The sequence below is a fragment of the Pinus tabuliformis genome, chromosome 5_2 (genome assembly GCF_031772625.1).
Source record: "Pinus tabuliformis cultivar Carrire ecotype Pingquan chromosome 5_2, CPIR1, whole genome shotgun sequence".
NCBI lineage: Eukaryota > Viridiplantae > Streptophyta > Pinopsida > Pinales > Pinaceae > Pinus > Pinus tabuliformis.
The window spans coordinates 1103962551-1103978690 of record NC_142306.1 but is presented as its reverse complement, the minus strand read 5'-3'; the positions used below and the strand labels follow the sequence as shown (position 1 = coordinate 1103978690).

At 36.1% G+C, this 16140-nt stretch overlaps 1 protein-coding gene across 5 annotated transcripts in view; it reads left to right on the top strand.

Moving 5' to 3' along the window:
- Positions 1–16140, top strand: part of LOC149163090 (MADS-box protein SOC1-like) — a 290773-nt gene that overhangs the window by 39715 nt on the left and 234918 nt on the right. The window contains exons 1-2 of one of the 5 annotated variants that reach the window (XM_089437523.1): positions 6128–6261; positions 6397–6488. The exons of the other annotated variants lie outside the window; for them this stretch is intronic. Coding sequence (XP_089293649.1) covers positions 6462–6488 — 27 coding nt within the window. The 5' untranslated portion in view covers positions 6128–6261; positions 6397–6461. Of the gene's footprint in view, positions 1–6127; positions 6262–6396; positions 6489–16140 lie in introns of those variants that run through there. 5 annotated transcript variants of the gene reach the window in all.

The window sequence follows — 16140 nt, the reverse complement described above, 5'->3', positions numbered from 1 at the left end:
GATTTGGACATTTAAACTATGATAGTCTCCGCTTGTTGAAGAAAAATGGTGTTGCTGGTTTGCCTACAATTCCTAGAAAACATAAACAATGTGATGCTTGCATTCTAGGAAAGCATAGCAAACAGTCTTTTCATGATTCACATTCAAGAGCACATAGGAAGCTTGAACTTATTCATTCAGATTTATGTGGTCCAATGCCTGTTCCTTCTGCAAATGGAAATAAATATATCATGACATTTATTGATGATTACACCAGAATGTGTTGGGTTTACTTATTGAAGAACAAATCTGATGCTTTTCAAACATTCAAGAATTTTCATAAGTGGATTGAAAATGATGCACAATCTCATATTGGGTCTATTCGCACTGATAATGGAAAAGAATATACATCAAATGAATTTGAACACTATCTTCGCCAACATGGGATTAAACATCAAACAACTGTACCTTATAATCCTCAACAGAATGGTGTAGCTGAAAGAATGAACAGAACAATTTTGAATATGGTACGATCCATGCTTTTCTTCAAAAATGTAAAGACAATGTTTTGGGCTGATGCTGTTCTATGTGCTGCATATATAAAGAATAGATGTCCATCTAGTGCTATAAGAAACAAGACTCCTTATGAATTGTGGTATGGACATGTTCCTTCGGTAAAACATCTCAGGATTTTTGGTTCCACCTGTTATGCTTTAATACCAAAGGTACATAGAAACAAACTTGGTGCTAGAAGTCGTAAGTGTATCTTCCTGGGGTATTCAAACACATCTAAAGCATACCGCCTTTATGATGAAGTAAATAAAAAGTTTGTTTTATCTAGAGATGTCATCTTTCTTGAATCATCCAAATCTGACAGTGTTGTTGAGCGGCAACTTGATCGCTTGGATAGATTCACAAAACCGAAATCATTCCAAGAGTTTGATAATCAGATTCCACATCTTGAAGGGGGGATTCCTATACTAGATCAACATGTGGAATCTCCTTCTGAAGAACAATCTCCCCTGCATGACACTCCAACAACGGATGATGCTTTAAGTGATGTAATTGATAGAATTGGGAGACTCAATCTTGATTCAGACCCAACTCAATCAACAGAACAGCCTGGACCATCTCAGAAAGGTCCCCCAAAGTGGCTGACAAAGACACTTGAAAGTGTTCATCCTGATGAAATTGGAAAAACAGGAACCAGAAATTCAAACCGACAAGATGGAGGTGATGTAGATAACTCTAATTCACCTGTTGATATGGATGTTACTTATGATTGTGAATTGAACTTGTCTACAGATTTTGAACCAACTTCCTTCAAAGAAGCTGCTTCTCATGATGAATGGAAAGAAGCGATGCAGAAGGAGTATGATGCCCTCATAAAGAATGGCACTTGGAAGCTGGTTGATCCTCCATTTGGAACCAAACCAATTGGCTGCAAGTGGGTCTACAAGAACAAGTACAAAGCTGATGGCTCACTTGACAAGCACAAAGCTAGGCTTGTGGAAAAAGGTTTTGCACAGAAGTAAGGGGTCGATTATGAGGAAACTTTTGCTCCCACAGCAAAATGGGCCACCATCCGGACACTCTTTGCACTAGCTGCTCAGAACGGTTGGAAAGTCCATCAAATGGATGTAAAAACTGCATTCTTGAATGGAGATCTAAAAGAGAATGTTTTTATGTCCCAGCCTGAAGGATTTGCTGTGAAAGGACATGAACACAAAGTATGCAAACTTGTGAAGTCCTTGTATGGCCTCAAACAAGCACCACGAGCCTGGTATGAAAAACTAACTGAGCATCTTCTGAAACTCAACTTCAAACATTTTGATCTTGATGATGCAACTTTATTTGTCAAGAAAGTTGGCAAAACAGTTGTATATCTTGTGGTATATGTAGATGATCTTTTAATGACAGGGAACAATGAGAGCTATATTGCATCCATAAAGAAAGAATTAGGAAATTTTTTTGAAATGACTGATTTGGGCTATGTTCATTACTATCTTGGCATTGAAATAACCCAACATCCAAAGTCCATATTTCTTTCTCAAAAGAAATACATTGGAGATTTGTTAAACAGATTTGGCATGACAGAGTGCAATCCCCTTTCTACTCCAATGGAACAAAACTTGAAGCTCACATCTATTGAAGGAAAGGAATTTGAGGATGCAACAAAGTATAGACAGCTTGTAGGAAGTCTCATCTACCTAACTACTACCAAACCAGACATTTCATTTGCTGTTGGAATCCTCTCCAGGTTTATGCAAAAGCCTTGTGAGGGACATTGGTCTGCTGCAAAAAGAGTTCTAAGGTACTTGAAGGGAACTCAAGACCTTGGAATCAAGTATACACAGGTGGACGACTTCAACTTGATTGGATACTCTGATTCAGACTTCGATGGAGACAAAGAAACTGGGGTATCTACTTCAGGATATGCTATGAGTCTTGGATCGGGAGCTGTCTCCTGGAGATCACGCAAACAATCAGTACCAACAGATTCCACAACAGAAGCAGAATACGTGGCAGCAGCTGAAGCAACGAAAGAAATTGTGTGGCTCAGGAAAATTCTTGAAGATTTGCAAGTAAAACAAATACAATCTACTCCACTCATGATTGATAACACCTCTGCAATAAAGTTGGCCAAGAACCCAAAGTTCCATGATCGTACTAAGCACATCAATACTAAATATCATCTGATCCGACATCATGTTGAGGCCAAAACAATCCATCTCCGTCATTGTTCCACAAACGAGCAAATTGCAGACATCTTCACCAAAGCGCTTGGAAGAGAAAAGCTTGAAAGATTCAGAACGATGCTTGGACTCACCAACATCCCTTCAGATTAAGGGGGGGAATGTTGACACCTAATCCGAAACGGATGAGGTGAAGTTGGACAGTCATCTAGAAGATGAACTGATCCGTTTTTGTATATGTATAAATATTAATAGTCTAATGAATAAAAACTCACTCAGTTGTTTTGCGCTCATTAATTTCTGAGCTAACCTGGCCTGACACTTGCAAAGTCAAACCAAGTCAAGTTTGCTTTCTATCAATTGCAATTTCTCCTTCGACCTAGACTTCGAACATGCAACCTTCGACCATAACTTTGACTTGCAATTCTAGGCCTTTGCTACAGAAACCCTAGATGGCACGTGTGAAATTTTATGGTGATTTTCCCCTTCGTTCTTTTTTTCTTAAAATGACTTCTTCTTCTCGAAAATTCGGCTTGCAAATGAAACTTTTTTACCCAAAACTTGGCTCTTAGTGATGACTGTAATCTGAACTTGCTTCAACTTCAAAATGCCCTAATTTACCTTCATATGTGTGAGAATGATGGCCCAAAACACTTATAAAAAAACTCAAATTCTTCTTCCTTATAACTTTCTGGTCTTCATTGGTTTTAGGTTTGCTTATCTCTACTGGATCGAACTTCTTGTGAGCTCCTTGGATGGTCTCAAATGTGGTCGATTTCCCTCTTGTATATAGGCTTCTAGAGAACCTCATTGGGCTGATGTGTCATCTCTAGGAGGCCAACTTCACTGCTTGATAAGCTGACTTGTTGCTTGCACGTTGACAAGGTCTTGGAGTGTCTTTGACTCTAATTTTGACTCAAATTATTTTTTCTTTACAATATACAACATGCCCAAAAGGGTCTTCCATACATGACACTGACTAAATTGATTTGTTGACTTAATGACAAGTCCTAGAAGCACTCAATGGGTGCTTAACCTATAAATCAAATAACCTTGAGCATGAAGCCCATGCATCAAGAGTGACAATAATACATTTCTTTTTCTCTTTACATCAAATACATAAAATCATGATTACATATGTCATTATGAAGACCGAATCTAGTTACATATTTCAACAGTTTGTTGTCCACCATAACTTAATAGTTCACTATGTTCTCTAGTTTTGGGTATTCTGAACTATAATGGCCTGACTCCTAGTGATTTCCTTGCTGAAGTACTTGCAGCAACTGTATGTGCATGTGGAACCAACAGTCACCCTGTACATCTTGCTCACCTTGATCATCATCTCCATGGAATAATACAACTCCCTTTGCAACAAATTTATCTATGCTTCCATCCCAAGTCTCTTCTTCCTTGAACTCAACATCTCTGCTGATAATATACTTCTTGGTGATGGGATTATTCATTATATAGTCTATATGCCTTAGACTACTTACTGTGTCCAATAAAGATGCAATCCTCACTTTTGTCATCCAACTTCCTTCTCATATATTTAGGTAGATATGCTTAAGTCATACACCCGAAAATCTTCAATTGAGATATATTGCAACTCTTACCACTCTAAGCTCCTTCGGGAACTCTGTCCTTCTGAATCTTACTTGGACTCCTGTTGAGAATATAAACTGAAAAAATAATTGTTTCTCCTTAATATCATTTGATAGATGCTTTTCCTTTAGCTTGCTTCGAGCCATATTCATAATAGTTCGATTCTTCCTCTCAGCCATTCCATTTTGTTGTAGAGTAGAGCGTGTAGTATGTAACTTTCTCTTGATTCCATGATACTGATAAGACTCCATGCAATTATTTAACATATATTCACCACCTGTATCTTATCTTAAAACTTTAATATATTTGCCACTTTCCTTTTCAACCACAACTTTAAACTTTTTGAATACACTGAAAACTTTATACTTTTGTTGTAGAACATGAACCCAAGTTTTTTGACTGTAATCATCAATAGAAGTTAGAAAATAAGCATTACCAGCCAATGAAGGTGTTTGCATTGGTCCACACAAATCTCTGTGTACAATCTCCAATGGAGCTTTCGTCCTATACAAAACTTCAAATACAAATTTCTCTCTGTGATGCTCTGCAAGTATAAATCTATCACATGAGCCATCCTTTCATCATTTGTTCCTTATGCAGCAAATCTAGAGCACCAAAATATTAATGATCATATCTTAAATGCCATAAGCAAGATTCATCCAAACCATTTTTATAAGCATTTAAAGAAACAATTAATTTATTTCTCATTGTAAGTGGAAACATGCTATTCTTTGTCATCTCCACCATTCCTATCAGTGGCTTACTTTGACACTTATCTATAATTATATATACCTTGTTTTTGAACAACACTTTGTATCTTTCCTCCATTGGTTGTCCAATGCTCAAGAGGTTGCATTTTAAACTAGTACGTAATACACATCATCCATCATTCTCGTTTCACCATTTCTAGTATATACAATAATCACTCCTTTGCCTTTAGCACATACCTTATTATTATTCCTAGCTTGCTGCTTTACCTGACACTGAAGACTAGTGTCTAGTCTAGAAAAGAAATCTCTCTTTCCAGCCATGCGATTGTTGTACCTGTTGTCCAAAAACAAAACATCATTTAAACTTTCTTGAGTCATATTATAGGTCAAAAACACTGGTTTTTGATTACACCGCTTGAGTGGGCCTAATGGTATGTGTTTCCTCCGAAGAGGTCACAGGTTCAAAACCAGAGGGGGGTAGAGTATGTATGCCTTCGCAGACTTAGCAGTCAAATCGCTGTGCGGAGGTGGGTCCCTTGTCCCACAAACAAGGGGGTCTTATACACCAATTTGGTGTCTGGCTTGACTGTGACCTTAAAACTAGATATTATTATTATTATTATTAACATGTGCATATTTTTTGTGAATGTCTGTCTACTTCTTCCAACACTTATTAGCAAAATCACCATATTTTTTGCAATAATAACATTGTACGTTACACTTATCATACCTCTCATTTCCTCGCTGCCAGATTCTGTTGTTACCCCTCTTGAAAAATCAAGGATTCTTGGACCAAATCTTCATTTTTATGCAATATGGGCCATATATATGAAATATAAAAATAGTATTTATTTATTTAATATTTTGTAACTTTATAATAAAGTTGTACATATGTGATATCTTTAATTTTATATAGGATAGGAAAAATGGTTCCTTGCGAAATAAATGATCTTTCTATATAAATATAAAATTTTTTATGATATAGATTTTAGTTACATTACATGCCATTCTTAGAGTAACCCTGTTTCAGATATCATGCTCAATTTAAATATAGATTTGTCAAGACAACTATGGGGATCCAAATTGGATCAATTTACCAAAATTAATATTTTCCGAAGGGTAAAGGTTTGATGAAAAGGATATCTCTGAAACATTTACCATTTTGCCATTTCGCTTTTACCCAAGCTTCAAAAGGAGAGGGTTTACCGAGGGCTCATTTTGGTTATTCCGCAGCGCGTGGGTCAACGATTCTCAGTCTCATCTTTGATCAGGTAAGAGCCCATCTCATACAAATCAATTTTTATGGTTTAGTTTTTAATTTTTCTCTTTGGAGATTTTAGGGGGCCAGCCAGAAAAAGGGGTTAAAAAAGGTTAACTGCAACACCAAAATTCTTGATTTTTCACAGGATGGGTCGAACGCTGGACTGGGAAGAGCTAAAAATGAAGATTTGGTCCAAGAATCCGTGGCAAAATGGGAAACGGTAGCCATTCTGAGAGGGTGCGGGCTGCTCAAGTTTTGCCTTATTAGTGTTTCTATTATAGAGCACATATTGGGTCTCTGGGACCTGATTGAAGAGATCCAAAATTCAGGGCCATACAATTTTGTGTTCATTATTCTTCGAGTGGGTTACTTCGATTCGACTCTATGTCAAAGTTTTAGATCCATTGCTCAAAGAGCGTAGGGTGGTAAGATGATTAGATTTGAACCACCGTAGGAGGCGGCGAGTAGGTTGTGTCTTAAGAACTTTTTTCTGATGGTGGGCAGATCAGGGATTCTGAATCAAGGACTACATCTAGACTTCTTGCTGGGGCTTGAGCTTCCCCACCAGCTGCACAGTGGGGCAACACGACTAAAACTTTAGGGTTTTTGGTATCTTAAAGATATATTATATTTTGTGTTGTATCGATACTTGTACTTTTCTATTTTGAAGCTGTTGGTTCAGAGAGACAGCTGAGGTTTCGCCAGGAATTGCGGCCGGCCTTGGAAGGGAGGGAGGAGGGCCGGGGAGCGCCTCAAGGGGTTGACTACTGGGATCCATGTAGCTGGTTGGGGTTCTCTCGCCAGGGCATTGCGTACTGCAAAGGTCATCAATACCCTGAATTATGCGCCATCAGATGTGGTACAGTCTCAGGGGGAAGATGGAGCTAAGCCTGCTAGCGCTTCGCTTATGCATAACACATGATTTGATGCCTTTTTTTTGAATCGATCAATGCTATTTTTTTAATCTATTTTTGTAAACGATTGAATTCGGGTTATATACTGAGTTCGGCCTGTCTTAATAATTTTTTCACATTGGATGCGAGTCTTAAATTTTATGCTGATATATTCATATGTGCATAATTTCTAGGATTTTGTACAGAAATATTGACTGTTTCCAGGGAGAAGTCCCAAATGCGATAACCGTTATTCAACTGGGACAGGATTAGTTGCAAATCGAAGTAATATGGCTAAGTGACAGATGCAAAGAGTCTCAACGGGTGCTCACAAACCCATGACGATATCATACACCGCGTGGTTGTTGGTCCTCAATGCAAACACCCAATGATATGGTTAAGTGACACACAAAGAGTCACAACGGGTGCTCACAAACCTATGACGATGTCATACACCACCTGGTTGTTGGTCCTATGACCGACACAAACACCCCAGGAAAGAAACCAGTGTGGGGGGTTTGAAAATTATCCCTATGCAAGGTTCTATATCGAGTGATTCAAAAGGGGAGAGTAGTCATGTTTGTAGTACACATAAAATTGTTTTCAGATTTTTTTAATTAAATAATAATATTATACATGAATAAATCCAGTTTTGTTTTAAAATATACCAATTATTTTGATTGCATTAATAATTAGTTTAAAGAAATCTTCATTTATATAAATAATATTTTTATTTAAATAATATTATTATATATATAATAATAATTTTTTATTTAAATAATAATATTATATATATATATATATAAACCAGTGTGGGGTTTGAAAATTATCCCTCTGCTATATAAGCAAGGTTCTATATGGAGTGATTCAAAAGGGGAGAGTAGTCATGTTTGTATTACACATAAAAGTGTTTTGAAATTTTTTTATTCAAATAATAATATTATACATAAATAAATCCAGTTTTGTTTTAAAATATACCTATTATTTTGATTGCATTAATAATTAGTTTAAATAATTTCTCATTAAATAATATTTTTATTTATATAATAATATTATATATATATAAAATATATTTTTATTTAAATTATCATATTATATATAAATAAATCAGGTTTTGTTTTTAAATATACAAATTATTTTGCTTGCATTGATAATTAATTTAAATAATTTCTCATTTATACAAATAATTATAAGTTAACTAGTTGAAGAGAAATTTTCATGTCCAACTAGATTTCACAATTTTTTAAATGATAAGAATTGAACCATTTATATAGAGGCAAAGATTATATCTAATTCATAGTTGTCTATACATCAACCAATTACAATGTTATTGTACTATGAAGATTCCCACTCTAACAATCAGACAAGTAAGAGTTAATAACTCCCGTAGCCTTCCTTAGGAAGTACTTGTCTAAGATCTTCATGAACATCCCTAACCATTGTGAAATCTTGCAGGCTATGAACTCCACAAGGTTACCACTTATTCCTCTGAAAGGCATACTCTCCTTGACCCAAGTTTCTCAACACCATTGGACACAGAACTTCGAAAACTCAGATCTCCTTGGATCTATTGGATAACAATCCCCACATGTATGTCTCATAACCCTTGGAGGTACAATTTTTCGAATGCTCCAACATCTTGGACTATTTGAACAACCATCCATCTTGAGTTGAACTTGCATTTGGTCCCTTCTAACTTTGGAGGTAAAATCTCCTCAAAACAAAGTATCAATTCACTGGATTTGTGTACATGAATGATATCTTCATTCTTTCATAAGCAAAAGATGATGCCAATACATGTACTAATTGAAAAAAAAAATCTACTACTAATGAAACTAATATTGATGTCTCCTTTTTCCATTTTTGCGACTTGAGCTTCTTCTGCTCTCCCTCCAATTTAGGCTTGGCGATGTTATTGAGCACATTGACCTTGTGATTTGTGACCTTGACGACCTCTTCAAGGGTCAGAAACAAGGTTTACAATGAGGCCAACTCCATCAGGACCTCGTTGGCTATTACGTAACCTGATTGGTTGACATGGACTCTCTGCATGCGATGGGCAATGCTAGTAAGCTGATTACTCCTCCTTGCGTCTCCTTCCCCATAGTTGTTGGCATCTGAATAATACTTTGAATTTATTGAGTTTAATGTCGGCCACATTGTACGACTTTCCCATGACCTTGACCGTGGTGGAGTTTATGTTCTCCCTAATGATGTGCTTTATCTTTTCCCTACTATGTACTTGGCCTCCACAAGGGTGAAGTTCAAGGCCTTTATGATCTTGTTTGTGGACTACTTAGTGGCCATGATGCACTTTAGAATTTGTTGGAATTGCATTTTGAAGGAATCACTCTTCTTAAGAATGGTGTGACCACATGTCCCCCCCCAACAATTGTGCCTTCATCATGTCTAGCATCATCATTGTAGGCACCACGCTTAGGTGTTGCTTTTGCCCTAAACTTATTAGTTCTCTTCTCATTTTAATAACAACTCCTCTTCTTGGTGAAGGCCCTCCATGTTGGCAAGTCGTTTAGCAAACCCACACACGCAAACATAAATATTTACAAAAGACAGCTAGATCTCAACAAAAAATCTACTCTCATTAAAATTAACTTACTCTCTACAGTTATCCAACATGCTTATAGAGGATTAGCTCTCCCTTAGACACTAGAACGAAAAGGTGTTACTGTGAGAAAGAATCACACTTTAAGCGAATGGTCAATTGTATGACGCAATCATAGGGGATTAATTATTCATTATTAGGTGCAAACAATTAGTTGTTCAAATTAAATAATAAACCACACTCCCACAAAGGCTTTGAAAATTATAACAATGAAAGAAGCATGGATTAAAATTAAGCAGGGGTCAACCATTTCGATGTGTTCGTAGTGTAGCATGGATTCACATTCTTGATGAGAAAAGGAAAGCTTTACAACCTAAAAGTGAAGTATATTTTTGTTGGATGTTCTCAAGATGTGAAAGGTTATACACTTCTTTAACCTCATTCCAAAGAAATAATTTTTAGAAGAGATGTTAAATTTGATGAGAATCTATTTGTTTGTTCACTTAATTTAGAGTTTTTACTATCTTTGTTTTGTGATCCATATTGGACATTTGTACCACCTTTTCCTCCTATTCTAGTTTCTTCTACAAATGATGATAGTGAGGAAAAAAATTCACTTCTTGCTTACCTTCCTCTATTGGAGATAACATACACTTAATTGTACTTTAGTTAGACTAATGATGGAGTCATGCATGGAAACCTCATTATTATCACTAAGAGAGCACTCCAAAAGTGCATGCATGGGATTTACCAATCTTCACTTAAATGAGATAGTTAATTGATGACTACATGGCTAATTAACTAGGACTATATGTTAGTTTTCTTCAGTGCACATTCACATCTCTTTAGATTCACTATTACATTAGTTCAAACATATAAAGTATATTGCATTGAATTGTATTCTCTAATAATTGTCTTTTTTTGTGCATGAATACAATTCATTAACTTTTTCTCTCTCAATTTTTTTTGTTTTTCCTACTTGCAAGGTTTGTTCATTGTTTTCTAGCGAGATCCAATTTGTACAAGTTCAACTGTCATTTCAAATCCTCCATATGAGTCCATTGAATGTGAACCTACACCAACACCATAGCTTCCATGATGGGTCTATTCTACAAGAAAAGGCGCTGAAAATCTTACCAATAATTATACAAATCAACATTGTACTTGTTCATAGTTCCAACAAGCCTCATGTCTTTTAGGTCAACTTTCAAAGACTCGTGATCTAGAAACATTTGCAGAAGCATCAGGATTTCCAAATTGGAATACAATGATGAATAAAGAATATCTTTCCTTAATGTTGAACAATACTTGGGAACTTTTCCCTCTTCCAAATGGAAGGAAACTTGTTAGATGTAAATGGGTGTATATAAAGAAGTATGCATCATATGGAAGTGTTGAAAGACAACGCATGATTACTTGTTCAATGATTCTCTCAAGTTGTAGGTATTGAATACAATGAACCCTTTTCCTTTGTCACTAAAATGGATTCCATTTAGATGGTTATAGTCCTTGCTGCCTTATATGGATGGGAGGTATATCAAATGGATGCTAAGGCTACCTTCTTGCATAGGGATCTATGAAAAAAATCTATATGGAACAACCTCATGGCTATTTTAAGAGTGACCGTGGCCTTTTTTGTCATATTAATAAATATCTTTACGGTCTTAAGTAAGATTCTCAAGCCTGGTATGATAGTTTTGTTCATGAAATTGGATTTTCTAGATGTCATTCTGACTCGAATGTTTACAATAAGAAAATAGAAAGCCTTCTCATATTCCTTGTTCTTTCTATTGATGACATTATCCTCACTAGTATTGACCCTATTGTTTTAACGCATGTGAAATTAGGTATTAAGAAGAAGTTTGAAATGACAGACTTGGGCTATTTGTAGTATTTTCATGACCTCCACATATTGCAAACCATGGAAGGAGTTCCTCTTTCCCCATCTAAGTATGTGTGTGACCTTCTTTATAGCTTCGCATGGATGGTCATAAACTAACCCCTTGTCCCTTGCATTCTGGAGTCAGAGTCCTTTATTGAATGGTTTTGCTGATTTAGATTCAGCTAGTGACCATGATGTGATTGGAAGGTTGTTTTAGTTTATGTTTTTAGCCTTCGCTTAGGACATATCGCCTAGGATTGTAAGAAGTAGAATGCTATTGTTATTTCTTCGACAGAAAAAGAATCAAGTAGTGGTTAGCGAATCTAAAGGATTTTGTGGCTTTGGAAGATCCTTTCATAGTTTGTACTCCAAAAGCAGATTTCAACCACCATCTTGTGTGATAATCAAAGTGAAAACAAGCTCTGCAAGAATCTAATTCAAAGTTAGTGCAAAAAACACATTTACAAATGCGCTTCATTAGAAATATCATTCATGATCGAGTTATTGAACTGCTCTTTTTCCGAATAGATCATCAAGTTGTAGACGTTTTCAAAAATTCTCTTACAAAAGTGAAGTTTTCTAAACTTCGATCTATGTTAGGAGTTCAACAAGTTGTCGTTAAGGATTCATAGGCTCTAATGCCTCCTTTCTTCTCCTTTTGTGTCACCTTTCTAAATCCTTCATTTTTATCCCAAGTTGCTTTAAATGGGGGTGTTACGACATTTAGACAAGAGTGGAAGAGTTAGAAAAACCATGAACAATGCTCTTAAAATGAAGTAGAATGGTCTAATGTAAAGTGATACTCCATAAATTCATGATAAAGGTTACATGTGTGGCACTTTTGATATCCAAGAGCTCATTGATCTCCAAAAAACGGTAAGTGCTCCCAAGTGAAGCATTCCTTGCAAAGGGAGCATTATTTCACCTTCTAATGCAAACACTACAACATCCCATCAAAAGGTGCTGCAGCTCCTCTACAAGAGTGCCATGTCATCAAGAATCCCAATATCTTCAATATTCGAATGACCTCTCATCAATGGTGGCAACTGTGCAAGTAACCCCACAATGTTATCTGAAGGACCCAATCATACTCATGCAAAATGTATCATCTAAGAAGATCCTCAAGTAGCCCAATGTAGTCATCAATTTAGAGGCATGTACAAAAATCTAATGCAACATAAAAAGTGAATCATATCATATGCAAATGACACTAGGTAGATCACATTAAGAATTGTCTTATAAGTTCACAATAAGTTACATAATTCATACAATTTTCTTTCTTTAGGCACGGGAGAGTCATCATTAGCCTGTATTACATGTGTTAGTATCCAAGAAGAGAAGTATTTACTTAAAAAATGCCATCGACTAGTGGGTGTAGTGGTAGATTATATGGTTTTAAGGATGTAACCTCATGAATTGTATTGTATAGTCACGTGAGCACCAATCCAAAGGGAGTGTTAATTCATTAAGCTACCCTTTCCTTAGCACTGTGTGCTGCTACAATTGTCTTTTCTTAGTTTTCTTTTTATTTCCATTTTTTAAATTCATTTCCTTGAGTCCTCCTTTTTTGTATATGCATTTCATTACATGGGGTGGGGTAATTTCGTTTATTCCTTTTTAGGTATGTGTTTCATTACATAGTACTTGGGGTAATGACCTCATATCGAAGGCACATATCTCAAGATTTGTTTTGGCTTGTGACTTACGTTTTATGCCTCTTCATTTTCCTTTTTCATTTTCAGCTTTATGTGCCACTTTTACACTTCTTTTTAATTAAATTTGATTTGCATCAACCTTGAGCTGACAATTCCCTCTTTTTTTGAGGCTATGAAGCATGAACCTTTTTGTGACATACAATAACTAATAATGTGCAGGACCATGAAAATCAAGAGAGATGGGATGTGTTAAGTATGTATTAGGATATATGTAGGCTACACCTTTCAAATGTCGCTTAGTAGTGCAACTCAACACAAGGTTGACAACACTTGTATAGAAGATGATGTTTACCACCAAGGTGAAATAAGGAAAAAGGTGCAACCTAGATCATCATGATCCATTCTTTGACTCAAATGATGGTGACTACTTTCATGTCAAATATGCAAGGCATTAACTATGGATATGAAGCAATGGAAATATGTATTTCATGTAGGAAACCGTAACCATCGTGTGTGAGTGAGTTGGGAAATAATGTGGAAAGCATCATCAACTATCTATGAGAAGTATGTATGTCATTCGTGGAACTGATGTATATGCTTAGGATCATATGAGAGAAAATTCTCTTGTAGTCACCTCGAGATCTGAAGGAGTGACATAGCCAAGAATGCTAGATACACTAGGTGTGTACTCCCTTGGTGTGTTTGTCCTTTCATATGTAAATATGTGTTGTCATGGTTGTGCTTTAGATAGGCTCGATGGTATTATTAGGACAACTTGTCATTGGTGTTTCTAGTGTATAGATTGGCTAGTTCAAGAGAGGTAGGAGAGAGTTTGTAGAAAGATATTATGGACTCCCTTAGAGCCCCTTATTTATTGATGGTGAAGCCCTTGGAGGGCACCTCTAATGGGCGGGGCCTAAACATTAAAAGCCTCATACTAGTGGGTGGGTTGCCATGGTGCTTATTGATGCTGATCATATGGTATAAGGTTGTGCTAAGCCTTGGGATGATCATGATCAATATCCTCAAACCACCATTATTATTTTTGATAGTGCTCTTTTGTTCCCATCAATAACATTCTTTCTGCATGTGACAATGTCTGTTCGGGGTGTTTAAGCCAACCCTATTTGATTTTTTGTGTATATTTGTGACTATGATTGCCTTATGGGGTTTTTTTGCTTGGTCCAATCCTAAGTTTTTCTTTTTGCACTTGTTTGTGGAGGTTGGATGTACAAACAAATTTTTTCTAATTAAATCTTGTACGCATTTCGTACTAATAGGGGTCTATGGAATATTTGTTATTAAAATATGATAAATGTGTAACCAACGTAGGAAAATAATTCTTTGAAGTGGTTAGAGTTCTTCAAGAGACCTAGTAACTTGTGGTTGAGATGAGGTATTCTGGTTTTATTTATTAGTCAATTAAAATATTTTGAGTAAAGAGAATAGATTTTGCTTAGATTTGTTGCAGAAAAATTAGATTGGAACTACAATCATCAAATAAAAAACTAGAATACCACAAAATGAAATTCATTTATTGTGGAGAGCAATGTGCACTTGCCTCTATGAAAGGGGAAGTTGCTGATTGAGTAGAGCTCTAATTTAAATTTACTTATGACATCTCATTCAATTAATTCCATTCCTTGTATTTCTTTATGTGGTTCTTTCTACCTCTTAGAAATATTCTGGAGAAGGAATTCTCTAGTAGGTGAAACATTCTAGAAAGCCTTTTTACAATTATTGTTGTTACGCTACTACAGGGGCTTTACTCAGTAGAGATGGGCAGTATTCCTAAAAACCCACCTATGTATTTATGGGGTAAGGGAAAGACTTTAAAATGTTCTCCACCTTAATATTCAACATTTTTCTCAAGGCTAGAGAGGAGGGAATATTTGAGGGATCTCTACTAGTTCCCATGTGGCATCCGTGAATGGTGTATCTTTCCACTATATTAAGTCCTCTTGCATAGTGAAATGATAGAGACAACACTCTTTTGTATGAGATTTCCTTGAGTGGTAACTAAATGGAACGTTGTTTTTGCTAGCTCTAAAAGGCTAGTTTTAATAAATGAAGCTCATTAGCATGTTTTAAAAAATAACAAAAATCACTACTATTTGCTACAAGGGACTTCCAGAATATTTTAGATTTGTGAATAAGCAAACTAATCCAAGTAGCTCAATGGTTACTATGACCTTTGAATGTTGTTCCAGTGATGAAATCATGCTTGTGATCCCGCAAAAGAACTCACTTAGATTTGACCTCTTTCTTTAAGCATGTGACATGAAAGATTAGATGAATTTTAGATTGGCTTGAAAGTTCCAATTTGAAATACAACAGCGCAACATTTAAGGACCTTACAAGGGGTGTAAAAGTCTGGAGCAGGCTTCTGTTAGTGGTTGTATTTCAGGGAGTTTTACTTGTAAGTATGCAATTGAAGGAACAATTGCTACCCTTCTTCAAATTGGTGTTGGGAATGTTGTTGATTAGTTTATTGGTTCATCTTATTCTGAGCCATTACTAGATTATACTTGAGAGTGGGATGACTGTTAGGTAAAGTTGTGATGGTTTTGGCAATGTCTTGCACCATAGAAACTTTAGTAAGTAGGACAATGTTGATGGAGGTTTCAAGCCATAAGAAAACTCAAATGGAATTGTTTTGGTGGCACCATGATAGGTTGTATTGCACCACCATTCTACTATGGGTAAATCATTAACTCATTGGGATTGTCATTCTGACATAAAGAACTTCAACCATGCTTCCGAATACTTGCTGATAGCTTTAGTCTGGGGGTGATAGGGAGTGTTAAGGCTTAATTGAGTTGCGAACAACTCTAAATAAGTATGCAGCTGAAGGAACAATTGCTACCCTTCTTCAAATTGGAGTTGGGAATGTTGT